The 26624-nt window shown below is 49.1% G+C and overlaps 3 protein-coding genes across 3 annotated transcripts; 2 read left to right on the top strand and 1 right to left on the bottom strand.

Annotated features, from left to right (window-relative positions):
* Positions 1-4489: 4489 nt before the first annotated feature.
* LOC306733672 (tripartite motif-containing protein 16-like) lies at positions 4490-6685 on the bottom strand. The gene has a single exon (XM_079214951.1). It carries the CDS (start codon positions 6650-6652, stop codon positions 4964-4966), a length of 1689 nt encoding a protein of 562 aa, XP_079071077.1. The 5' UTR covers positions 6653-6685; the 3' UTR covers positions 4490-4963.
* A 14192-nt stretch (positions 6686-20877) lies between these two features.
* LOC306734107 (uncharacterized protein) lies at positions 20878-22487 on the top strand. Its single transcript, XM_079215439.1, has 6 exons — positions 20878-21446; positions 21531-21602; positions 21689-21736; positions 21881-21903; positions 22229-22315; positions 22405-22487. Exons 1-5 carry the CDS (start codon positions 20984-20986, stop codon positions 22256-22258), a joined length of 636 nt encoding a protein of 211 aa, XP_079071565.1. The 5' UTR covers positions 20878-20983; the 3' UTR covers positions 22259-22315; positions 22405-22487.
* A 1135-nt stretch (positions 22488-23622) lies between these two features.
* LOC306734101 (uncharacterized protein) lies at positions 23623-26624 on the top strand. The gene is made up of 4 exons (XM_079215433.1): positions 23623-23831; positions 24047-25053; positions 25144-25255; positions 25444-26624. The coding sequence occupies exons 1-4, from the start codon at positions 23765-23767 to the stop codon at positions 26496-26498; spliced, it is 2241 nt and encodes a 746-aa protein (XP_079071559.1). The 5' UTR covers positions 23623-23764; the 3' UTR covers positions 26499-26624.

Here is a 26624-nt window from a genome sequence, read left to right as displayed (position 1 = left end):
CCTATCTCCAAGGTTCCCCCTGATGTCCGAGCTCCTTACCCTATCTCCAAGGTTCCTCCTGATGTCCGAGCTCCTTATCCTATCTCCAAGGTTCCTCCTGATGTCCGAGCTCCTTACCCTATCTCCAAGGTTCCTCCTGATGTCGGAGCTCCTTGCCCTATCTCCAAGGTTCCCCCTGATGTACGAGCTCCTCACCCTATCTCCAAGGTTCCTCCTGATGTCCGAGCTCCTCACCCTCCTTGCCCCCCAACACAACCCCCCCCTCACCATACACAACAGCCCTGTGTCTGCAGTGGAGTCCTTCAGGTTCTGGGATCCACAATCTCCCGGGACTTGAAGTGGACCGCCAACATCAACACCATCCAGAAAAAGGCCCAGCAGAGGCTGTACTTCCTGTGCCAGCTCAGGAAGTTCAACCTGCTGATCCTGTTTTACTCCATCATCCAGTCTGTCCTCTGCTCTTCCATCACTGTGTGGTTTGGATCGGCCACCAGACAGGACAGAGACAGACTACAGCGGATAGTCAAGTCTGCAGAGAGAACTATTGGTTGCAGCCTGCCCTCCATCCTGGACTTGTACACCTCCTGAGACAGGAAGCGGGCTGGAAAGATCACTGCAGACCTCTCACACCCTGGACACAAGCTGTTCCAACTCCTCCCCTCTGGTAGGCGTAAACTAGATTCCAACACTGCATATTTAAAACCAAAGTGTGACACAAACTCACATCACGCTTCACTTCAGAGATTTCTGAGTGATTGAGGGTTCAAGTCTGACCTGTTACGTAACTCTGCTTCTAAATAAAGGACGTGTTTTGATGGAAGGTTTTTAAATACATTGGGCCCATTTTCAGACTTTAACCCTTTACATATCTGGAAGAAGTATTTAGATACTTTACTTCAGTAAAAGTACTAATGCCACACTGTAAAAAATGCTCAAGCTGCAGTAAAAAGTTCCTTCAGTAAAAGTATGTGAGCGTAATCAGTAAAACAAATCAGCAGAGTGGCGACCAGATAAACGCGAGGATTCATCACCGGAACACACGGAACGGATGTTTCCTTCTCATCGGAGTGGACGTGAACACTTCAGAAACGTGATCCGGATCCTCAGACAGACGCCCCGTGGAGATCCTCCTTCACTGAGAGTGCACTTCCCATTTGGGTGTTGCATTCAGGACCACCGGGAAAAGTTAGGACAAAACATAAAACAAATACAGTTCGCACATGAAGAGTTATTGTCATCCTGAATACAGTTGTAGGTATTTGCCTTGTTAACACATTAAGTAACACTTTTAATAAAACTACAATGAGGGCAAAAACAAATCATAATGTCTTAGAAAGCATTTATTTATAACAATATGGACAAATCAACTTCTCTTTACAATTCTGCGTTTGTTTTTTTTCTTTGCGTGTGGATTTGACTTGGAAGTGTAATTTCCTATTTTTATGGAACGGTCTTTAACGTCACATGTGACTGAATATGAAGGGTTGTCCCTGAGAGGTGGGGCAATCTCCAGGTCATGAACTTTCAAGTTTTTCATGTATACATTATCAATATACAGTATATTAGTATATATCTTCCACCTAATGCTGCTGTCTGGGTCGTGCGTTTGAGTCCTGTGTTTTTTCCCCTTTGGTTCACCAGTCATAACAGGGACTTAGTAAATAAACAGTAGTATTCAAAGTCTGTCTGAAAGTCTGTTGTGCCCCCTTGTGGTCGAACTGAGAACTCATGCTGAGGACAGGTGGGATGTTTAGCTCTTGTGTGGACACATACAACAGACATATATATATATATATATATATATATATATATATATATATATATATATATATATATATATATATATATATTAATATATATATATATATATTAATATATATATATATATATATATATATTAATATATATATATATATATATATATATATATATATATATATATATATATTAATATATATAGTTTCCTCTGTAGGGCTCAGCCTTAGCGAAAGGGTAAAGAGATGAGTTTCCTCTGTAGGGCTCAGCCTTAGCGAAAGGGTAAAGAGATGAGTTTCCTCTGTAGGGCTCAGCCTTAGCGATAGGCGGTGCGTCGTTACAATGACATGGCCCGCTTTTAGTAAGACAGAATAAATCAATATGATCATCTGATAAAAGATTTGACTAATACAGCTTTAGATGACAGAGTCCACATTTAATTATCCCATTTTGTTGCACTTTTGTGTTGGTGGTGTTAACTTTCATGAGGTTATTTTGTATTTTCTTGTGTTTACTTTTGACTTAATTAACTCCAGTGGCCGTGTGCAGACAGTCTCTGTAGGGTTTCGGGTGGGGAACTTGTCTAATGGAAGCACAGAGAAGCATGTAAGACTGAAACTCTGCTTCCTGCTGTGAACTCTGGCTTGTCATGGATTAAATTCACTAATAATCTGGGCGGTGGAATGATGACATGCAGATAAACAAGTCATCGCTGGTCAAGAAGGGACACATAATAAATACACAACCTCTTAGTTTTCTACTTTTCATGACAGGTGAGGCCTCCCCTGACGTCACCTCCCTGAGCTCCACCTAAACAAACTCAAACATTTACAGAACAATAATAAGATTACAAAGTACCGCCCACATTGTTTGATTGACAGGTGAAGAACAAGCTCTCAGCAACAATGATGGACAAAGCGTAACCCCGCCCCCTGCTGGAGACAAGCCGGGATGAACCCCACACACACAGTGAAGGCGCGTCAGCCAGCTATCAAACTGTTTCTAGAACATACCAGAGTCATATTACACTGTAAAAACATGGCGGCTACACAGGAAACCAAAGCACATCAACACACGTGATGACACTTTGGTGGGCGTCACATTTTAATGTTTGCCAGTAACTGTATTTTATATTTTGGGCATTTTTTGGGAAGACGAAAGAAGAAAGAACTTTGTTCATTCTTGAAACAAGAAAGACTTTATTCATCATGTAAACCACATCAAACTCAAGGCCCGCCGCGTTATTTTATGTGGCTTCATGGACCCGTTTTCAGTGAATCGCGGACCTTTGCATGGGCTTTTATTTTGAAGGGGATTTTTTACGTGCTTTTATTTTGAAGGAGATTGTTTTATGCAGCGGAGCGCCATCTATTCACACTCCTCAATGCTGCGTTCACAACACGTCTTACTTGCATGATTTTACACATTGGACTATTTGTGATAGTTAAGCTTCATTACCGACTTTTTTATTCCATGTTTGTGCATGAAAACACTGAGTCTGTTAAAAAGGCTGAAGTTATACAAATATTATGTGTGTTGTACTACCTCATGTCCTTAAGATGCACTTTTTGGGTTTTAATTGAGTGCAAAAGGGAATGTTTATTAAAAAAAAATGTGTGTTGGCATACTGTGATATTGTGTACTTTCTCAGGTTTAAACTGCACCATATCATTAAATTAATTTGAGAAGTTGAAAATGTTCCTTACATTGGATCTCAGCTTGTCATGAAGGGGTCAAGGTGGGTCCTGCAGCCAGACCAGTAGAACCACTGCCCCAGACCAGTGGAACCACTGCCCCAGACCAGTTCAGAACCACTGCCCCAGACCAGTAGAACCACTGCCCCAGACCAGTAGAACCACTGCCCCAGACCAGTTCAGAACCACTGCCCCAGACCAGTAGAACCACTGCCCCAGACCAGTAGAACCACTGCCCCAGACCAGTTCAGAACCACTGCCCCAGACCAGTAGAACCACTGCCCCAGACCAGTTCAACCTTTGCCCCAGACCAGTGGAACCACTGCCCCAGACCAGTTGAACCACTGCCCCAGACCAGTTCAACCTTTGCCCCAGACCAGTTGAACCACTGCCCCAGACCAGTTGAACCACTGCCCCAGACCAGTAGAACCACTGCCCCAGACCAGTTGAACCACTGCCCCAGACCAGTAGAACCACTGCCCCAGACCAGTTGAACCACTGCCCCAGACCACATGCATGTCTTTATTTGCTCACAATTACTTGTTGGACCAGTTATGTCTTTCTCAACTGTGACAAAAAAGCTTTAAAGAAAGTTAATATAATAACAACGTGCGTTTGATCTTTGTCTTTGTTATTTTCTTCTGTTTTAAGTTTGATCTTTATAATTGTATATTTATTATAATTTAGTAATGTGGGTTTCTTAACCCTAAATTAAATGGACTTCTGTCATAGTAACAGAGAAATTTGCTTCCATATATTTTTACATTCATATAAATGCATGTACAATATTTGTACACTTGAATAAACAATAATCTGATACAAAGACAGTTAACATGATGCTGGGAGGAGTTAAATGTCTACAGTGTTACAGTTACAACCCTTTGAGGACGACCATGATGCTGATGAGGCCCGGGGTGAAAATGAGTTTGACACCCCTGATGTAAACCTTCAGTTTGTTCACATCCCATCAGTAAAGTCTGTTAAATTAGTTTCACCTGAATCTCACTTATGTAAAATAATAGTGAATGACTTCCTTATTGATTATGATCATGATACTTTATTTTATAATACAACATAGTACATCATTTGTATGTTGATTCAGACAACAACAACATTTAGTCTCACACATATAAAGATAGAATACTTTACAGGAAGTGGTGAGAATAAAATATCTAGGATAAAGAAGCTCTGGTGCTTTCTCTCTTTAAGACCCATGCAGAGGAAGAGACACAACAACAAATACATCAACAACAATATTCATCAAACATTTAGAGATCAGAGAAGTTTACATTTTCCTGCAGAGAAATATGAGTTCAGGTCAACAAAGATGACCATGAGCAGTGAGAGCCTCCACGACTAAACAGACACAGGAAGGAGCTCAAACATCTACACAACAATAATGAGAACACGTCAAAGCACCGCCCACAATGTTTGATTGACAGGTGAAGAGAAATCAGCTCTCGAACAATAACATCAGTTTAAGAATTAAAACACATAATTGAACCTGCTGTCCCTTAAATCACTTCTGTCTGTTTGAGTTGACAGAACTCAGCAGTGGCTCCATCATAATAAAACCCAACTCCAGCATAGAGAGGCTGAGTGAATGAGGTCTGGACTCTGTGGAGGAGAGTCATGGTTTCAGAGACGCTGTAGAAGGACAGAACACCTGCTGTGTGATCCAGGTACACTCCTACTCTGGAGGACGGAGGACCAGAGACGGGAGCGCTGATGCTGTTGTACCGGAATGTAAAACTGTTGTTGCCACAATCTAACGCCCAAGATTTGTCATTGAATCCAAACACACATTCATTACTGTACCCTGTTCTGATGATATTCTTGTATGAGACTGATACATCAACTCTTCCTCCTCTCCTCTCCACCTCCCAGTAACAACGTCCAGTCAGACTCTCTCTACTCAGGACCTGATAACAACCAGTGAACCTGTCTGTGTGACTAGAATAAGACTGTTGTTCCTTCATTGATGTTGCTTTTCTGTTCCCCTCAGATAATAACAGCCGTGTGTTTGCTGTGTTTGGATCCAGAGTGATGTCACGTGAATACCTTAAGAATCCAGCTCTGGTCGTGGGCTCTGCTTGTGACAGTAAAACGTCCACTTCAGTCACTGCCAGTGAGACGTTTGTCCACTCGTCCCTCAGGACGTCCTGTAGTTTATCTCTGACTTCTGACACAGCCGCCGTCACGTCCTCAAAGTATCTCAGAGGACGGATGTCGATGCCGGTGGAGTCTGTAGACTCACTGAGTGGTGCCAGTGAGGGGTAGTTGTGTAGGAACTGGTTGTGATCCTCTGTGTGTGAGAGCAGCTTCAGCTCAGCGTCCTTCCTCTTCAGCTCAGCGATCTCCTGCTCCAGCTTCTCCTGAAGCTCTTTGACTCGACTCACTTCCCTTTTCTGCTGGGATCTGACCTGCTGCTTCACATCGGAGCTTCTGTTCTCCAGGAGACGGATCAGCTGGGTGAAGATCTTCTCGCTGTCCTCCACCGCTTCATCAGCTGAGAGATTGACGGCCTCCACCTCCTGATGGAGCAGCTTCACGTCCTTCTCTCTGTCCTGGATTCTCTGCTGGATGTTTAGTCGACTCCCCTCCAGCTCTCTCTGCCTCTCGGTCCTTTCTGCTGCAGCTGAGACTGTGTCGTGGCCTTTATGGTCATCCACAGAGCAGAGGTAACAGATGAACTGCTGATCAGTACGACAGAAGATCTTCATCACCTCATTGTGACGAGAGCAGATGTTCTCCTGGAGCTTCTTGGACGGCTCCACCAGCTTGTGCTTCTCATAGGCAGGTGATTGAATATGAGGCTGGAGGTGTTTCTCACAGTAAGAGATCACACATTGCAGACAGGACTTGAAGGCCTTCCGTCTCCTCCCAGTGCAGACATCACAGCCCACATCTTCAGGTCCAGCATAGCAGTGATCAGCAGCAGCAGCTTGGAGTCCAGTCTTCTTCAGCTCCTCCACTAAAGCTGCCAGCATGGTGTTTTTCAGCAGGACAGGCCTCGGTGTGAAGCTCTGCCTACACTGAGGGCAGCTGTGGAGTTTCTTACCGTCCTCTTCGTCCCAGTGGCTTTTAATACAGTTCATGCAGTAGCTGTGTCCACAGGGAGTAGCCACCGGATCCTTCAGTAGATCCAGACAGATGGAACAAGAGAAGCTTTCCCGATCCAGCTGAACTCCTTGCTGCGCCATTTCAGCTCTCAGTAGCAACGACTGTCTGAGTTTCACTTCCTGAGAAACGACTCTGCTTTGACTTGATCTGAACAACACGTGATGTTCAGTGAACGGGGCGCGTCAGCTCTATTGCTTCACACCATGTTGGTTACACCCATCTGTAAAGCTGTAGATCTGAAGGGGAGGGAAGAGGACAGAGTCCAGCGGCTGTGTTAGAGAGCAGGAGGAAGAGGGAGGGCTTATCAAGCTGTGGTTCATTCCAGGAAGAGGAGCGGCGCTGTGAATGTGAACTTTGTTTTACTCTTTAAAAAAAATACTTCTGCGAGTGATAAACCAGTATTTCAAGCTTCAATTTGTATGTGTGCAGTTTTATTCCTATTTGAAGAACCCAGCAGAATTAAAGCTTTCACAGCATTGCTAGTGTGTGTGTGTGTGTGTGTGTGTGTGTGTGTGTGTGTGTGTGTGTGTGTGTGTGTGTGTGTGTGTGTGTTCTTCCTGCTGAACGAGTTGCACAACAGGTGGCTGGTTAATTTCTTTTTTGGGGGGGCGCAGTTGGGCGGCGCGGTTTAAATAGCACCTCACAATGAGAAGAAAAGAGGCTTTGAGTAGAATATTCTAAAAAACAAAGCTTTATTTCAAGACAACACAGAGCTCAACACTGTCCAATAACAACTATCAACAAAGTGTAACTTTGGGCATGAGAGGTTCAGAGCAGAATGGTTTAAGAAACATTGGGTTGGGTTTCAGAGGTTTACAGAATAAAAGAGGTGCCCACAGCCTCACATGAAAGAGGTTTAGAGCAGAATAGATTCAGAAAGAGAGACATCACATTTTACATTGGGTGTTTGACAGAGTAGGCCCCACTGCTTGTAAAGACATTTAAACTGGGGGCCCTGCAGTAAGGAGGCACTGGTGAGGTGGTCTTTGAAGGCAACGCGTTCCCTGGTGTGTCCAAGGATGGTGACACCAACCTACAGATAAATATATAGAGAGAGACAGATAAGATGTGGGGAAATATCGACTACAAACAGGCTTCATACTACAGACAAAACACTATGTTTTGTGGGTCTTGATGGCTCATCAACAGACAAAAGGCCAAGAGCCACCTTGATGCTCTAGCCTGGAGCTCACACACACACACACACACACACACACACACACACACACACACACACACGCTGGGGGTTGAATTGGTATTTTAGAAAAGGTTATAGTCTGATGTGATATCTACCCAAATCTGACAATGTCCAACATGTGTTCTGCTGTGGGAAAGATACGTGATAGCTGCGTGGGAGCTGTATGGGCTGTGAGGGAATGATGAAGGTCTCTGATTCGACGCATAGTCCAATCACATTGAAATAAGAAACGATGTCATTGGCTAGGGCGCACTTTTATGCGCCCGAAGATTCTTGTTTCATCCGCCAATGAGAAGCTGTCCTCGCCGTAACGCCCCTGAAATGTTTGCTCGCTTCCATAGACTCACATTTGGCCGGCGCCCGAGAGGGGAGGGGCTTTCCTCAGTGATGATGAACGGCGATATATTATATTTGGTCACATTTAACTGGTTGTTGACAGGGGCTTACGCTCTCCCACACACATTTAGCGCGTCAACACGGTATATTTCTTATTTCAATTATTTGGTATATAATAATTCTTTTTTTTTTTTTATCGCAAAATTTTAAGAGGGGCGGCGCCCTAGCGCCCTCTATTGATGAACCGCCACTGGTTCACACGTAGTTGAGCTCCCGTACTTTAGCTTAGCAGCTAGCGATGGCTTCCCTCTCGACCTCTCCTGCTCTCTCTGCTTTAGTGTGTCACATGTTTAGCCGTTCCTCCGCCTCCCTTAAGGGTACATGTAATGAGTGTAGTTTCTTTGCTATGTTGGAGGTTAGAAGCACGGCTCTGCACTAAGGAAGCTCAGTCGTTAGCCGCTGTAGCTAGCCGTCCCTCTGCAAACCCCGAGCAGCCTGGAGGCTTCAGTCTGAGTAGAAGCACGCGGTTCACCACCAACCTCTTCGTGTTTCTCACCGGTTCTCCTCACTTAGCGACAAACCAACTCTGGTTCTATTCTGAGAAACGAGGAGTTGGCGAAACCTTAACTGCTTGCTGAGGATGAGCGTAAATACAGTCAGTGCCGTAACGGAAACACATGAGGCCCCCCTGCAGAATAACCCTGAGAGACCCCCCCCCCATATGTAAGGGATAATGTATTGTCCAGCGGTCATTATCCAAAGATAAACGAACAGGACCAAAGCTTTTCTTTTGAGGGAAATGCATTCAATCAGAAAAAACAGCTCAAACAGAGAACAAATGTATTCCAACTGAAAAACATATGCTAGGGCCTATCGAACAGCTCAAACAGAACATATGTTACAACAACATAACAAATATGCCTACATATAGTCGATACACCGGTAGGCTACTTTCTACAGGTTTGCATTTGAATACACATGTGCGCGTCTTTTAGCAAATCTGTGTGCAAAGGCTTTAACCACGCTCTTTACATCTAAACTGCGCGCATGTTTACTCTCTATGCTAAGGATGGCCAGACCTGACAGCCTCTCTTGTGACATGGAGCTTCTGAGATATGTTTTGATCAGTTCTAGCTTGGAAAATGACCTTTCAGCGCTTGCGACAGTCACGGGTATTGTCAGAAATAATTTGATGGCCGTGGCTACATCAGACACACTTGATAGTATGGAGTTGTGTTTTATTATTAGCGTGTTCGCTAAATCATGAATTGAGCCATTTTTTATTTCCCTGATGGCGAACTCTAACGCCTGTCTTAAGGCGAGCACCTGGTCTGGGAAGTCCGCGGATAAGTCGTCAGAGTCTTGCTCAGCAAGGGCACTCGCTGACTGGTACATATCATTGTCTGACTTTGACAGGAGTTCTCGTGGGCGTAGGAACCCAAACCTCCTTGCCACCTCTTGCATTCCACTGAACCTACGGGTGACCTGTGTAATGGCTATGTCTACAGTCTGGTAAAACACTGACCCTTTAAAGTGTTCCTCGGGATCCAGCAGCCTCTCATCCTCGCATAACTCATCGAAATGCCTCTTGGTGCGCCTGGCGCGTTTTTGAAGAAATGTGGGAGGAATGCCCCAGGACTGGGCAAGATCTTGGGCTCTTTCTTTAAGGCTTTGAAACTCCCCTCTGAGTGCAGCAAGGCTCTGCGATACACCGGCTAGATATTCGCTTGCCTGCAAAACATCCACATTCTGTTTCTGGAGGCTCTGTGAAACAACATTTACAGTTTCGAGAAGTTTACCCTGTATAACTGTTTGGAGGACAAACTCGAAATTCTCCATGCTGTGTTTGAGTCCCTCGGCACACTCTTCCTTTTTGTTGGACAATAGACATATTTTCGTCAGTGCTTTCATCACGTCTTTAAAGCGAAAGCGGAGAGAGCGCACAGCATCATGCCGGGATGCCCAACGCGTCGTGTCGGGCATAGCCGTTTAAGTGTAGGCCCTGCTTTGAAGAATCACAGAATCATTGAAATCTTTTACCTTTGTTACATTTTGGCATGCATCGATCAGGACGAGGTTTAAATTGTGAGAAGCGCAGTGAATATAGATGGCGCTACGTTCTCTGTCTGAGATGCGTTTTTGTAGCCCGGAGTACGCCCCACTCATTGTGGCTGCACCATCATATCCCTGTCCTCGACATTTATTGACAGAAATACCCTTCTTCTCTAAAAGGCCAACTATGTCTTTCTCCAAACCAGATGCGCTTTGATCATGCACTGCATGGAAACCCATGAAGCTTTCATGTGTTTTGACCTCTAACGGAGTGTCATTTTCATCTTTTGAAATTGTTACATAGCGCAGCACCTGGCTGAGTTGATTTACTTTGGAAATGTCTTGAGTTGTGTCCATTATTACCGAATAAAATTCTGCGTCGTGGACCTCTTTCACTATCTCGTTATATAGGGTCATATCTGCTGAGAAGTTCTATAACGGATACAAAGTTTCCGTTTGTAACGGCCCGATAATCCAAGGACCCAAAAGCACAACTCAGGAAGGCGGAGGTACGGAATACGATTCTTTTACTTAACAGGTCACTACAGATTACACACAAGGAATGCTGGAGAGCTAGGTTCAAAAACACAAAACAATCTGGCAGGGGACAAGTGCAAGTGAGGGGACCTAAGTAGTGAAGACTAATGAGGGGATGTGCAACAGGTGAGACAGGGATGGGCCAGGTGCAAGAAATGAGGACTGACGAGGAGGGAGTGACTGATGAAGGGGGCGTGCAGCAGGATCTGAAATGACAGGACAGTTAGAATACAGACAGGCAGACAGGATGAAAATAACTTAAGGAAAAGTGTGGCGCTAAACCGTGACAGAATCCCCCCTCTAAGGGACGGCTCCTGACGTCCCAAAGCCATCGCCACGCTGGCGAAGAGGATCTGAGGGAGGCCTAATACTCCTCCGACATCTCCGCCCTCTCCTCATCGGCGGGTGAATTGTCCTGGTTGGAGGACGGCTCCTCCTCGATGTCTGAGGGAGCAGAGTTCGGCTGGGTAGCCCCCGTGGGCACAGGCCCCTTGGAGGGCTGGTCAGGGTGGCTGCAGTGAAACTCTCTTATGAGAGGGTCATCCAGAATGTGTCGGGCCGGGACCCAGCATCTCTCCTCTGGGCCGTAGACCTCCCAGTCTACCAGGTATTGTAACCCTCTCCCACGACGGCCGGAACGAAGTAAGCGACGAACCGTGTAGGTAAGACCTCCATCGATGAACCGCGGTGGCGGTGGAGGCTGTACTGCAGGGACCAGTGGACACTCCCGCACCGGCTTGACTCTGGAGATGTGGAATGACGGATGGACCCGCATGGCCCGGGGCAGCTTGAGCCTCACCGCTGCAGGATTGATGACCTTCAGGACCTCGAATGGTCCGATGAACCTGGGTGCCAACTTCTTTGCCTCCACTCGCAAGGGTAGGTCCCTGGTCGACAGCCACACCTTCTGACCAACCTGGTAGGTGGGAGCCTTGGAGCGGCGCCGGTTGGCCGCTGCGGAGTACCGGTTGGCTGAGCTGAGGAGCGCAACTCTGGCCTTGGCCCAGGTACGGTGGCAGCGGCGGACGAAAGCCTGGACCGAGGGGCAGGAAACCTCCTTCTCCAAGGCCGAGAACAATGGAGGTTGAAACCCGTAGGCACACTGGAACGGGGACATTCCAGTGGCAGAGCTGGTCAAGGTGTTGTGAGCATACTCCACCCACAGGAGCTGCTGGGACCAGGATGCTGGAGTTTCGGAGACCAAGCACCGTAGAGCTGTCTCCATCTCCTGGTTCTTGCGCTCCGTCTGGCCATTAGACTGTGGGTGGAATCCCGATGACAGGCTGGCTGTGGCCCCGATTAGCGTGCAGAACTCCCTCCAGAAGACTGACGTGAACTGAGGACCCCGGTCGGAGACTACATTCGTGGGAAGCCCGTGAAGCCGGAAGACATGCAGCAGAACCAGCTCAGCAGTCTCCTTGGCCGAGGGGAGCTTGGGCAGAGGGACAAAGTGGGCCATCTTGCTGAACCGATCTACCACCGTTAGGATGGTGGTATGCTTGTTGGACAGCGGGAGACCGGTCACAAAGTCCAGGGAGATGTGAGACCAGGGCCGATGCGGCACCGACAGAGGTTGCAGGAAACCAGCGGGAGCCTGGTGGGAAGGTTTGTGCCGGTTGCAGACAGGGCAGGCGTTGACAAATTCCCGGGTATCCTTCTCCAGAGTAGCCCACCAGAACCTCTGCTGCAAGGCATCCTTAGTACGCTGGCTCCCAGGATGGCACGTGAGCTTGGAGCTATGGGCCCACTGGAGGACCTCGGACCTCAGGGTCTGGGGAACGAACAGGCGGTCAGGGGGACAGGAGCTCGGCCCGGGCTGGGCCTCCAGGGCAGCCTTGACTCGCTCCTCTACCTCCCAGGTGATAGAGGCAACCAGAACAGGGGCAGACAGGATCTTGTCAGTGCAAGGGGTGGAATCCCCCTTGTCCACAAACTGACGTGACAGGGCGTCCGGCTTGACGTTACGGGTTCCGGGCCGGTAACAGAGGGAAACGTTAAACCGGGTAAAAAACAGAGACCATTGTCGGGTTCTCTTAATAACGTGCGTGAGACAGACTGTGTAGTAAAGCCAACATGTTTATTCCGAGCTCACCCCGTGTCTCAACCCCGCCCCACACATTGACTCCCTCCTCTTATTGGTCTCTGGCCTCCCAACCTAGAGCTGTCATGAGTAACATTGAACAGTACCACATCTTCCCTTTCAAGATAACAAAGAATAAACTGTTGTTCCCATCAGACCATTTGAACCCTGTAAGGAAAACAATGTTAGGCATTTTGGTGAGCATTGGAACTAGTATGAAACAAGTGTATTAATTAAACAACTGCAGTTCCCTGAATTCTCACATCGTAACATCACGTGTTTTAACTAACCTTATTAACTTCAACTAAGCCTTCCCATGACCATGACACCATAACACAACAATAACTCAACATATATTTCAAAGATTTCTTTCATTTCATATCTGTTCACAAGTTAAGCCTATCGGGCTTAATGATGGCTCTCCCAGACCTAGTTCTGAGAGTGGGAGACTGTGCAGGTAACACTGGAGGTGTCGCAGCAGGTGACATGGAAGCCTGCTCTGACGTGTGCTGCTGTGGTGATGTCCTCTCTTGTGTAGGCTCCTGTAGAGGTATCAGATGCAGACGGCTACGTCTCACCACCCCCTGAGGTACATCCACCAAATAAGATCTAGGAGTAGAGTGTTTCTGGATCACAGTTCCCGACGTCTTAGCGTTGGTGACCCATACATGTTCTCCTGGTGACAAGACACTGTGCATTTTTGCACGGTGGCGCCTGTTGTAATGTGCAGCATCTGACATCCTCTTCTCCTTTTCCTTCCGAGCCAGTGCGCAGCTGTCAGGCAGTGCAGGGTCCAGATGAGAGGGAACAGCTGGCACCGTGGTGCGTAAACGTCGGCCCATGAGAAGCTGAGCCGGGCTGTATCCATTCTGAAGAGGAGTGGCTCTATAAGAGAGTAGAGCCAGGTAGGGATCATCTGCCTTCTTTAGAAGGTTTTTCACCGTCTGGACTGCCCGTTCTGCTTCTCCGTTGCTTTGCGGGAACCTTGGGCTGCTGGTGACATGTTTGAATCCGTATGCAGCTGCAAACAAGGCAAAGGCCTGTCCAGAAAACTGAGGTCTGTTATCTGACATCATTACCTCCGGGATGCCATGGCGAGCGAAGATTGCCTTTAGATGCGTGACGATGTCGGTGGACCTGGTGTGGGATAAGAGAGCAATCTCAATATATCTCGAGAAGTAGTCGACGACAAGTAAGTACGTCTTACCAAGCAGTTCAAAGAGGTCCGCCCCCAACCTCTGCCATGGTCGGTCAGGGTGCTCTGAGGGCATGAGCGGCTCATTGTGATTGTGTCTCTCTTGTATGCATGTTCTGCATTTGAGTACCATGTCATTTATCTGCTGACCAAGTCCCGGCCACCATACAGACTGGCGTGAGCTTGGCCAGCACATCGTTCCGCAGCGTTGCAGGTATGACCAGCCGTGAGTCTTTTAGGAGCAACCCGTCTTCCACTGTGAGTGTGGCTCGCTCTAGCCAGTAGTTTTTCAGCACTGATTCCTGTTTATCATGCGCTGGCCATCCTTCTCTGCACAGCATCATGACCCGTGAGCAGACATTGTCAGCATTGAGCTGCTCTTTCAGATTTTCTATGTATGAGGGGCTGGCAGGCAGATTTTCAATGATACAGTCCACATATATGTTTGTGCTCTCCATCAGTTCGTTTTCATCTGGGGACATGCTTGCTTTCACAGGCGAGCGTGACAGTGTGTCTGCTGTCCAGAGTGACTTCCCTGGCACATGTATGATTGTGTATGAGTAGCGCATGAGCCTCATCCTGAAGCGCTGGATTCTTGGCGGCAGAAGATCGAGTGCTTGGGCTCCAAGAAGACTGAGAAGAGGCTTATGGTCGGTCTCCAGGACGAAATGCTTTCCCAGGAGGTAATCCCGGAACCGTTCACAGGCCCATATGAGGCCCAGAGCCTCCTTTTCCACTTGTGCATAGCGTTGCTCCGTTGGAGAAAGTGACCGCGATGCATAAGCCACAGGACTCCATTCACCGTTCACCTTCTGGAGAATAACGCCTCCCAAGCCATACGAAGATGCATCGGCTGATACTTTAGTGTCCCTGTTTGGGTCATACATGGCCAGCACTGGAGGAGAAGTAAGTGCCTCCTTCAGCTCCTTAAACGCCATTACCTGGTCCGTGTCCCACACCCAGCAGTTCTTTTTCGAGAGGAGGTCGCGGAGTGCTTTGTCTTTTTCCGCCAGCTGAGGAATGAATTTCCCCAGCTGGTTGACCATGCCAAGAAAACTCCTCATCTCACTCACATTTGTGGGCTCCTTCATCTCCGTGATAGCCTCCGTCTTCTTCGGATCGGGCCGGATGCCCGTGGCTGAGATGATGTGGCCCAAAAAGGCCATCTCGCTCTTGTGAGAGGTCACACTTTTCCACATTCAGGGTGATGCCTGCTTTCTCTACTCTTTGTAGCACAGCATGGAGTCGAGTGTCATGCTCGTCTTGGTCCCGCCCCCACACCAGTAAGTCATCAATGTGGCAGACCACACCCTCCAACCCCTCTATGACTTCCGCCATCATGCACTGAAAGTGTTCAGGTGCCGAGTTGATGCCGAAGGGAAGGCGGTTAAAATGGAACCGCCCGAAGGGTGTTATGAATGTGGTGTACATGACTGACTCTTCTGCTAAGGGGATCTGCCAGAACCCCATGTTAGCATCCAATTTACTGAACACCTTTGCTCCGGCTAGCATTCCAAGGGACTGATCCACAGACGGCAGAATGTACTTTTCACGGCACACATACCCATTCAAGCCAGTATAATCCACACACAGTCTCAGTCGTGTACTGTTTTAATTTGGTACGACCACGATTCCGGCACACCAGTCTGTTGGCTCCTCCACACGGCTGATGACGCCCAGCTTCTCCATTCGCTGGAGCTCTTCCTTGACTTTCCCCACCAGCGGCAGGGGAATTCTCCTAGGGGTTTTCAGAGAGAAAGGCACAGCATTTGGTTTAAGTTTTATGTGATATGCCCGTTTCACCTCACCTAGCCCACTGCACAGTCTAGGGTACGTCGACTTGAGAGTGTCCACATCTATGCCGTCAACACGTTTGAGCAGGCCAAGGGCTGTAATGGCTGGAAATCCAAGCAAAGGCGTACTCAGATTTTTAACCACATAAACCTTCTGCATGGACTGTTTGACTCCATTTCTCAGCTGCATACTGGCGAACCCTGACACATCCAGCGGCATCCGTCCCGGACCAAGCAAAGGTCTCTCTGCTTTCTGGAGAACAGGCTGCTGCGTACCGGAAAATATGCGGTTCATATCAGTCTGTGCGACAGCAGTGACATCCGCTCCGGTGTCGAGTTTGAACCTGATTGTGGTGTTCATTATTCCTATGTTAACGGTCCATGCAGCTTTGTCGGACGTCACAGAACCCAGGAAGAAACTTTCATCCTCCTCTTCCGTCTCAATACCGTCCACATTTCCGCCTGCACGACAGACACGCTGAAAGTGACCTTTTTTTCCACATGAATAACATTTTGCATCGTTGGCAGGGCACTCATGTCTAGGGTGAGGTGAGCCACCACATTTGTAGCACTGGGAACTATGTGGCTGTTTACTCTGGCTGCCGAAGTGTGGCTTTGCTCCATCACTTTTGTATCTGTTAAACCTGGGCTTCTCTTTTAGCTTCCTGCCTTCGAACACTCTGTCCACAGTGGCTGCATCCATCTGCCCTACACTACTGGCATCACTCCTCAATGTGTTTTGTTGTTTTTTTATCTCCTCTGATTGTCTTGCCATATTAATGGCTTTTTCCAGGTTTAAATCCTTCTCCATCTGCATGCGTTCGGAGAGCCTTGCATCAGCCAGTCCCACTACAATCCTATCTCTGATTAGTTCGTCATGCAATGTCCCATAATTGCAGTGCTCTGCTAATGCATGTAAGGCAGTTACAAAACCGTCAACTGTTTCATTTGCCTCCTGTTTGCGCATGTTAAAGCGCGCACGCTCATACACAATGTTCTTTCTAACAATGAAGAACGACTCCAATCCGTCTCTCACTTTTGTGTATACATGCTGGTCTGTAGCGCTTAGTTTTAAGCCTCTCAAGACGTCATCTGCGTCGTCTCCCATGCAGTATATCAAGGTATTCACCTGGTTGTCTTCGGAGCTTGCAAACAGGTTGCTTGCCTGACGGAATCTCTCAAATCTCCGAATCCATTTCGTCCAGTCGTTCGGTTTGGAAAAATCGAAGGGCTGCGGCGGCTGGATGTTAAACGTAGCGCCGGGAGCGTTAGCCGCCATGCTAACGGTAGCTACTTCCCCGTCCTGCTCGTTATTACTCATCTAACTTCACCGAACACTTCTTCCGAACTTTTGCCTACGTCCCTACAGTAGTACAACTTGTACATATCCTGCTTTAGCTACACAGCACTTCTGACACCATGTCGGGTTCTCTTAATAACGTGCGTGAGACAGACTGTGTAGTAAAGCCAACATGTTTATTCCGAGCTCACCCCGTGTCTCAACCCCGCCCCACACATTGACTCCCTCCTCTTATTGGTCTCTGGCCTCCCAACCTAGAGCTGTCATGAGTAACATTGAACAGTACCACAACCATCTGGCTTGCCGAGAGTTCAGTCTCCTAGCGGACTGAATGTACTCAAGGTTCTTGTGATCAGTCCAACACAGAAATGGCAGACTGGTCCCCTCAAGCCAGTGACGCCACTCCTCAAGGGCCAGCTTAACGGCAAGCAGCTCTCGGTTCCCCACGTCATAGTTGCTCTCTGCCGGTGAGAGCCGCCTGGAAAAGAAGGCGCACGGGTGGAGCTTCTGGTCGCTGGCAGACCGCTGGGACAGGATGGCCCCCACCCCTACATCGGAGGCGTCCACCTCCACCACAAACTGTCTCTCTGGGTCGGGGACTTGCAGGATGGGAGCCGACGTAAACCGGGCCTTCAGGTTCTGGAAGGCCTCCTCAGCCGAAGGTGACCACCGAAACTGCACTCTAGATGAGGTAAGTGCCGTGAGTGGGGCAGCCACGGTGCTATAGCTGCGGATAAACCGCCGATAGAAATTGGCGAATCCCAGGAATCGTTGCAGCTGCTTACGCGAGTCAGGGATGGGCCAGGACGTCACCGCTGACACCTTGGCAGGGTCCATCTGCACGATCCCCTGTCCCACGATGTAGCCCAGAAAGGAGACAGAAGAGGCGTGAAACTCGCACTTCTCTGCCTTCACAAACAGGGAATTCCTCAGGAGGCGTTGGAGGACCGATTGAACATGGTGGATGTGCTCCTCTCGGGACCTCGAGAAAATGAGAATGTCATCAAAGTAGACAAATACCTGCTTGTTCAGCATGTCTCTCAGCACATCGTTCACCAGTGCCTGGAAGACGGCTGGGGCATTAGTCAGACCGAAGGGCATCACCAGGTACTCATAATGTCCAGTGGGGGTGTTGAAAGCTGTCTTCCACTCGTCCCCCTCTCGGATCCGGACCAAATGATAGGCGTTACGTAGGTCTAACTTGGTGAAGATGGTAGCCCCTCGCAGCAACTCAAAGGCAGAAGAGATGAGTGGGAGTGGGTAGCGGTTCTTGATGGTAATGTCATTGAGGCCCCTGTAGTCAATGCATAGCCTAAGTGACTTGTCCTTCTTCCCTACGAAGAAGAACCCCGCACCTGCAGGTGAAGAAGAGGGACGGATGATCCCAGCAGCTAGGGAGGAACTGATGTACGCCTCCATGGCCTCTCTCTCAGGTGCCGATAAGGAGTAGAGACGGCCCCTGGGGGGGGTGGTGCCTGGTTGCAGGTTAATGCAGCAGTCGTAGGGACGATGTGGGGGCAGGGATGTGGCCTTGACCTTACTGAATACCTCCCGAAAGTCATGGTACTCCGTAGGCACTCCTGACAGATCCGACGCAGAGCTGGGGCAAGCTGACTGCGGAACTGCAGCAGCTTGTTTCAGGCAGATCAGATGGCATGATGCACTCCACTCCCTGATGGCCCCTGTGGCCCAGTCGATGTGGGGGTTATGGCGACGGAGCCAGGGGTGTCCCAGGATTAGTGGATGCTGGGGTGACCGCAGGATAAGAAACCGAATGGTCTCCAGGTGGTTACCCGACAGGAGCATACGAACTGGTTCGATCTGGTGAGTCACTGTCCCCAGTAGGTGGCCGTCCAGAGCGTTAGCAGGAACAGGGCATGGCAGCGGTGCCCGCTCGATACCCAGCTGACGGACTAGGTCCTCGTCAATGAAGCTGTCATCAGCACCAGAGTCAATGAACGTAGCTAGGGTCTGTGATCCGTTCACGAGTAGCAGCTGAGCGTGGAAAAGGGGTCATTGGTTGGGAGAGAGTCTTGTGGTTCGGCTCACCAGTACCTCCCCTGTTACGGGCGAGCCATGTCTTTTACTGGGCACCGGGATACAAAGTGACCAGCCTGGCCACAGTAGAGGCAAAGACCTCCCCGGCGATGGCGCTCCCGCTCCTCGCGGGTGAGACTGGTGCGCCCTACCTCCATGGGCTCAACCTCCACTGGTTGAGAGGCCAAGGTGAAGCTGGTGGCTGCCGGAGGAGCTCGGCGCTGGTTGAAAGCGCGGCGATCTGTCTCCCCCTTGCGTCGCTCCTGTCGCCTTGCCTGGATGCGTCTGTCCACTCGGGAAGTCAATTCTATTAAGCCATTTAAACTGGCAGGCAAATCAAAAGAGATCAGTTCATCTTTAACATACTCCGCTAGCCCAGTCAAGAACACCTCGCACTGTGCTGCCTCGTTCCAGTCGCTAAGGCGTGCTCTTGTTCGAAACTCCCAGGCATAATCTACCACAGTCCGGTCTCCCTGACGCAGCTCCGCTAGTCCCCCGCTTGGATCTGGGCCCTTGGAAACTGCCCCGAAAACCTTGCGAAGCTCTGCCGAAAACAGGAACGAAGAGCAGGCCGGCGTGCGTCTCTCCCATTCAGCGGTACCCCACAGTCGCGCTCTGTCAGTCAGGTGGTTGATGGTGAAGGCTACCTTAGCCTCCTCCGAGGCGAAGGTGTGGGGCTGCAGAGAGAACAGGATGGAGCAGTTTGTGATGTATGGGTTGCAGCCCTCAGGTTCTCCAGCGTAGCGCTCCGGGGTACCCACACGAGGCTCGTGTGTTGGCACAGGCGCCGGTGAGACCGGAGGTGGAGAGGCCGGACGTGGAGAGGCAGGAGACGGCGCAGCGGCTACCAGCTGGGTCAGGGCCGTCGTCAGTTGTAGCATCTGGGCGGTCATCGCCGTCATAGCCTGCTCCTGGACTGCTGCGTCGTGACGCCAAACAAGGTAAATCTTTTTCTCCTTTATATACTATTTTTTACGGTGGCGCATTGCAATCACTTTATCAGTTTATCAAGTGAATGACCTGTGATTCATATGATAGTCAGTTAAAGAGCCTTACAGTTGCTTTATTCATGTCATCATGTAATTATGAGATCCTGATCTCGTAATCATGAGATAGGGTGTCTATTTTGTTTAACAAGTGAATGCAATGTTCTGGTAAGAGGTTTGAATTGTTTTCAGATAAATTAACTTTTTATGTTATTGTAGGTGAAGTGTCGGCTCTGCTCCACAGAGCTATCTTATATCAATAAGAGCACTTCATCAATGCTGAGGCATTATAGAGCTCGGCATGGCAATGAAGAATTGGCAGATACTCGTGAGAGTACCCCAGGTATGTTAAAATGCATGTATATTGTTGTGTGTGTGAGGTGATGTATGCATGTATATTGTTGTGTGTGTAACGTTGTCAGCATTAACAGTAGTAATTTGAATCTTCATGAATCATATTCTTTTGAATAGGTAAATACAACTGTGACCAACAGAATAATGATGCTGCCTGTCTGCCTGCATGTCTATCTGCCTGTCTGCCTGCCTGTCTATCTGACTGTCTGCCTGCCTGTCTGTCATAACACATGCTGTTACCTAGTTATTACACATGCTGATCACCGTTACCGTGAGGGACTCTGTCTATGAAGTGCATTGTGTTTTGCTGTGCAGGAGATGATGAAGAAGACCATCAACTTCTTCCCAGGAAGGAAGGCGGTGTTGTTCAGAACGGGTCCATCGGGCCATCTGCGACAGGACCCTTCTGATGAGGCCATGAAGATTAAAACAGACCCATCGCTCCAGGACAAGTCTTGTGCTCAGAGACCGGACCTTGTGAGGACCAATGCTCTCTCTCTGGTCCTCCAGCGTGGAGGGGATGTGTCAGACAGACAGGAGGTGATGGGGGAGTATGTGCTGCAATTTGGAAAGTACAAGGGGAAGTTATTCAGGTGGCTCCTTGAAAACGACATTGGCTACACCATTTACCTAATGAAGAAGGTAGAAGAGGAGGAGAGAGACGGTACATTCAACCCTCAAGGACACAGTAAGGACAGCCTGCTGTCCTTTCTGGATTATGCCAGGAGCTTCCAGGAGGTGGAGGACCTGAGGGAGTACCTCGTCTCCAGGAAGCCTGCTTCACCAGCGGCAACAGAGGGTGACACTACTGTCGGCTTTGGAGCCAGGGCCAAGAACACCTGGGGGCAGATCTGGGAGAGCAGGGCTGATGGCTATGCGGCCTTCGTTTCAAGAGTGAAGTGCATCAGAAACAGCAGGATGTACAACCTGCAGCAGTACATCCTCAAGCAGCAGAGGGCTGAGTCCTGTCCACCACCTGCAGCTACTTCAGCGCCTACAACGCTAGGTCAGCTCACAAAAGCATGCAAACACAGTTTGTTGTGAACATTCAGTGTCCAAACACACCTCATGTTAATGTTTCATCTCGTAGTAATTGAGGAGGACGAGCAGCTGGAGAGAGAGATGCTGAATCTGTCTCCGTCCAAATTCCACACTGAACTAAGTAAGTGGATCTACTTTAACAAACAGAGCTTTCATACACATGGTACTGTACATGTAACAATCTAATGTCATCGCCTGTGCTTTCAGGGCCACCAGCAGCCGTCTCCAGGACCCCGGCTGTATCTTCACCAACAGGTTTCAATCAATCAGTGTGGAGGAGGATTCTGTGTTCACCAGAATTCCCCTCCCATTACTGTTCTCTCTCAAATAGTTTGTTGTTTTGGCCGTGTTCAGGCCTGTTCTCATGCCTGTGTTCTCTTACTCTCCTACTAACTGAAGGATTTAACATGTCACCGATGATGGTAAGTGTTTTCCTTTTTTTTTTTTTTTGCATACTTTTTATTATCATTCCAGGATGTGGCATGTTAGCCTACATATACATATGTAGGCTAACATGCCACATCTTTTATTGACAGGTTGTGTTTATACTATATATTGATATAGTTTCTGTGCTTTACCTGTTTACAAACACAAATACATTGGTTTTCGTTAAATAAACAAAATCGCTACTTGCAATTAAAGTAAAGGACATTTTCAGTGTGCAGAAGCAACAGGTAAAGACACACTGAACACACACACTGAACACACACTTTGTGTGAAGAAAATGACGCAGAGTTGTTTTTACAGCACACAGGACTAAGTCGCCGGCTACCGTGACTGTTTCCAGACCTGCTGAGCCAGATGAGCCCCTTGTGGCTAAAGCTCCAGTAAAAGGTAATCATCTTACTCTCCTCCTCACGTTCCACCGTCCTGGAAGTCGTTCTAACTGTGTGTCGTTTCTTTGCTGTTCTTTGAATCCACAGTGAAGGCTGTGCTGCCGGTCCCTCCTCAGCTGCTCGCCATCGGCCCTCAGCTCGTGATAGCAGATCAGGAACCCAATGTGTTGATGCAAAGTATGTAGTCCTTGTCACAGTTCAGCGTGCATGTTCTCCTGCCCACCCTGCTGCACTCACTCCCTTCTGTATTACCTTGTCAGCTCTATCACTCTCACCGGCCCACTCACCTATTTCCCCTTCAGTCACTGCCATATCGTTCTCTGTGTTAAGCCAGACCATCCAGCACTTCAGTGTATATTCTCTTATTGTACATGTAATGTTGTATTTGGTTTTACATTTCTTCCATGTGCAGCTCCTGCCGTCTCTGTCGATGCTCCACACCAGCTTGCATCCTCCGTCCCTGCTCATGATCATGACGTTGCTCAGTGGAAGTGCTCTCAGCAGCAGAGGCTGTGGATGAAGGCGGAGCTAGAGGCGTTGGGGCTGTGGCCGGGTTCACGTCCAGTACGTCACCTAATGAACATGCTGTCCCTGTGGCGTCATCCACCTCAACCCGAGCTCATAGACGCCGTCTCCGAGCTGCCGTCACCAAAGTACTTTCAGCTTCACCCTTTTTTCATCTGGAAGCCGGAGCACGCGCTCATGGAGAGGGCGAGGAACAATTACGACCTGCCTTGTCTTTACGGTTGTCCCAACCCTCACGTAGCATCGTCCGGCATTGGAAGGCCGAGGGTCATTATTGGCACCGGCTGTCAGTACTACATTTTAGCCTCCCGGCTCACCTGCAGGGGGTGTGAGAAGTACTGGCATGCGGACAAGCCTCAGTGGCTGGAGAAGCTCCCGCAGCGCTTCCGCAACATGGTGCCGGCGTTCCTGACGCACAAAAAGGCCGTCTGCAAGTCAGTGATGGACGAGATGAGGCGCAGCGGCAGATCACCAGAAGACATGTCCGAGCAGCTGACAGAGACGCTGCATCTGAAATATGAGAGGGCTCACCTGGCCTACCTGCTGAGTGTGCAGAACGTCAGGGACGCTGAGGCCGGAGTCTACGGCCAGAGAACCATCACCGGGCTCCTCAGACAGGCCGACGCTCCAGAGCCATTCGGTGGATACTCTGACGCTGACGGCTGGTGTGGAGTGTCCATATCTTCACACTACCTGGTGCATTGTCTGGTTCGTGAGTACCGGCGGCAGCATCAGCACCTCACTCTGCTGCTACAGGGCACCTTCGGACAGACACTGAGGTCCGACCACACCCGCAAGGTGGCGAGGAAGGTGGTGCTGTCGTCCGGCACCGTGTCTTCATACGCCATCATGAACGAGAACTGGATGATCCTGAGCTGGGTGATGCTGCAGTCAGAGTGCGACCGGTCCCTTCATCCCATGTATGAGGGTCTGTCTCAGCGCTACACTGCAGCTGGAGTGGAGAAGGCCGGCTACCAGTGGGTGGACAGGTATGAAGAACCAGTTTAGATTGAAAACTTCATTTTTTGTTTTTGACTTGGACGTTATATAGTTTTGTTGTCTTTTTTATTTTTTTATTCAGTTTAAAGTGTTTTCTGACTGAAAAGATATAAACATGGAAAACTTCAGGTTGATTATTTTATACTGTAAAACATATTGAGGCTGAGTTTGTACTTAGGCTGTGAATTTATTTCCCATGTTTTAGGGACTGCTGTGCTGCCTTCAGGGTCCTGCACCCAGGAGCAGCTTTCATGGGACTGCTGGAGGACCTCAGAGGCCACGTCTGGAAACCTGGCTAACAACAGCGCCTCAAGGACCAAATTCAACACTGACATCACCATCAAGTTGGATTTGTTTCACTGCATGCGGCGCTTAACCAGAGAGTGTGTCTCAGAGCATCACTCGCTCTACAGCTCTTTTTGCCAGTTCCTCTCTGCAGCCTTCCTTGTTGTGGACCAGGGAGATCTCCAGAGGCTCAGGGAGGCGTACACCTTCTGTGGTATCTCTCCTGCTAATCCCACCAAGCAGCACACCAGAGAGCACTGCAGGACAAAGGTGCCACAGCCCAGAGAGCTGCTGCAGAGGGTAGAAGACGTCCTGCATCACTTCCACCTCGCAAAAGATGCCAACGATCTGCTCCTCTTCAAGTCCTCCATGCTGAACATGTGGAGGATTCAGCGTGTGCACATCCTGAGAGGCTGCCTGAGCGACCCGGGGGAGGTGGGGGAGGGAACCCTCTATAGGTTTGGTGGCACCTTGCAGTTAAATCACACAAAGGGCGAGGGAGCTGCTGTACCCATCTGGATCCCTGTGAGAGGCACCTCTCAGCAGGAGGGCTTCCACTCCCACCAAGCCCAGTGGGTGACTGGGAACCGGGTGTCCTGCGAACTATTTCAGGCCCAGGCCATGACGGGAGTGGTGCGCTGGAACTTCCAGAGGCTGGTGGACCTGAAGCTGCCTGGTGTGTTCGACCCCGCGTTGATAGCAGAGCTCAACATTTTGTCTTCGAAGGTGACGGCAAAGGCAAAATATCCAGCTCTGCAGATCACCGACAGAGACACAGGGGAAAGGTTTGGACTTGACTATGTGGAGCCCGGCTGTCGTCCTGTTCCTCTGGACTGGGAGAAGCACAAGTCACAGCCAAACATGGCAGCTGCTGTCGCCATGGAGACGGATAATTTCCCTCAAGCTGCAGATGCCACAGGCTGTCAGGTAATCCAGATGAATCCCCCGGTCAATTATCAATAACTATTATCAGATTGTCAATAACTATTGTCATCTCCATGTGATGCTTTATTTCAGGAGACCAGTCTCACTGTCAAGGAGCCTCCACTTGCAGCTGTGCGCATCCTGTCTTTCCAGCAGGGGTCTGAGGCCAAGTTCCAGCCGCCCTTGATGTCGTCGTCTGCCACAGGTAGCTTTCAGATGACCTCTCATATAGACAGTTAGAACCAGCAGCGGACATAATATCAAGACAATCGTCTTAATATGTTGTTTATTAACAATAATCATGAACATATAAAAAACATATCGCCATATAATTGTATTCTAACAATAGACATTATAATAAACATGTGCTTTAAACATTGTATTTATTTACAGCACCGCTGCCCGTATCCTCCTCTCCTCGAGCCACTCGCACCGGATCCATCAAAACCGGCGGCATCGTCCAAGTCCTGGACCACAGCCGGTGGACAGGAGCCATGAGAGCTGCCATCAACGAGCTTCTGATTAAGCACCACGGAGCTCCACGCATGCTGAAGCAGGTGGATGATGACTACGCTGCCATGGTCCAGAGGTCGTGCACTGACCCAAACACTTTAATCCACCCCACCACATGCCAACATATCTCCAGATATGTGAAGCATCTGGCCAAAAAAAAACAAACCACCAGCTCCTCTCTCAACACCAGCCCAGAGAAGGTGCTGGAGACTCAGCAGCTGTGGCAGAGTTTGACCTCCGGCAGCCAGACGGTCAGTGTGCCGGTCACAACCCTGCCTGCTGCCACCCTCAACCCTCCACCTGTGGCTGCTCCCCAGGAGGAGTCACTGAGCCGGGATGCAGTGGAGAAGCTGGTGACGGAGATCCTAGAGAAGCAGCAGCAGCAACAGCAACAACAGCAGAAGAAGAAGAAGAAGATGACGAGGAACTGTTTAGCCTGCGGTCAGCCAAAGTCGCGTTATCTTGCTGATGGTTCCTCTGTTCATTTCTTCTATCAATCTAAAACTGTAAAGTATTTCTACTGCTCCACCAAGGTCTTTGAGGCCTACGCAGGCGAAGGCCTCAAAGACCCCCGCATGTCCTTTGAGAACTTTGCAGCGTCTCCTTTCTTTGAGCGGGAGCTGGAGGCCTCAAAGCAGAGGGGGGCCGAGTGGAGGAAGGTGTCAGAGGAGAGGAAGAAGAGGACGTCAGCGGTGGAGCTGCCGACAGGTCGCCTGTGCCGGTTCTGCCACCGGCCGCTGAAGCAGGGCCCCAGCAGCCCTCACATACACAGCAGCTTCCCTGGGGAGAAGGGGAAGTACATCTACTGCCCCTCCAGAGTGTTCTCCCTGTACCAGGACCAGGGCATGGTGGAGGAGATGACCTGGAAGGACTTCACAGCATCTGCTTTCTATGAGGCTGAGAGGGACAGGTGGATCAGAGAGAAGAAGAAGTGACATCATTACTGCACAGACTGTGTTGTTCACATTCAGATTCTTTGTCATTGTACATACAAGTACTGAGACTGTGTTGTGAGACTGTGCATTTTAGAATTCAGCTGTGTTTTACAATAAAATATCTTG

This window comes from Taurulus bubalis, assembly GCF_910589615.1.
Source record: "Taurulus bubalis genome assembly, chromosome: 3".
Taxonomy (NCBI): domain Eukaryota; kingdom Metazoa; phylum Chordata; class Actinopteri; order Perciformes; family Cottidae; genus Taurulus; species Taurulus bubalis.
This window is presented reverse-complemented; position numbering and strand designations above follow the sequence as displayed.

Bases quoted from the DNA above. Each gene is read 5' to 3' on its own strand.
- LOC306734101 (XM_079215433.1), top strand. From the start codon at position 23,765: ATGAGGGTCTGTCTCAGCGCTACACTGCAGCTGGAGTGGAGAAGGCCG. The intron at 25,054-25,143 runs GTAATCCAGATG...GCTTTATTTCAG, and splicing joins CAGATGCCACAGGCTGTCAG to GAGACCAGTCTCACTGTCAA. The intron at 25,256-25,443 runs GTAGCTTTCAGA...ATTTATTTACAG, and splicing joins GATGTCGTCGTCTGCCACAG to CACCGCTGCCCGTATCCTCC.
- LOC306733672 (XM_079214951.1), bottom strand. From the start codon at position 6,652: ATGGCGCAGCAAGGAGTTCAGCTGGATCGGGAAAGCTTCTCTTGTTCC.
- LOC306734107 (XM_079215439.1), top strand. From the start codon at position 20,984: ATGGGGGAGTATGTGCTGCAATTTGGAAAGTACAAGGGGAAGTTATTC. The intron at 21,447-21,530 runs GTCAGCTCACAA...TTCATCTCGTAG, and splicing joins TTCAGCGCCTACAACGCTAG to TAATTGAGGAGGACGAGCAG. The intron at 21,603-21,688 runs GTAAGTGGATCT...CTGTGCTTTCAG, and splicing joins CAAATTCCACACTGAACTAA to GGCCACCAGCAGCCGTCTCC.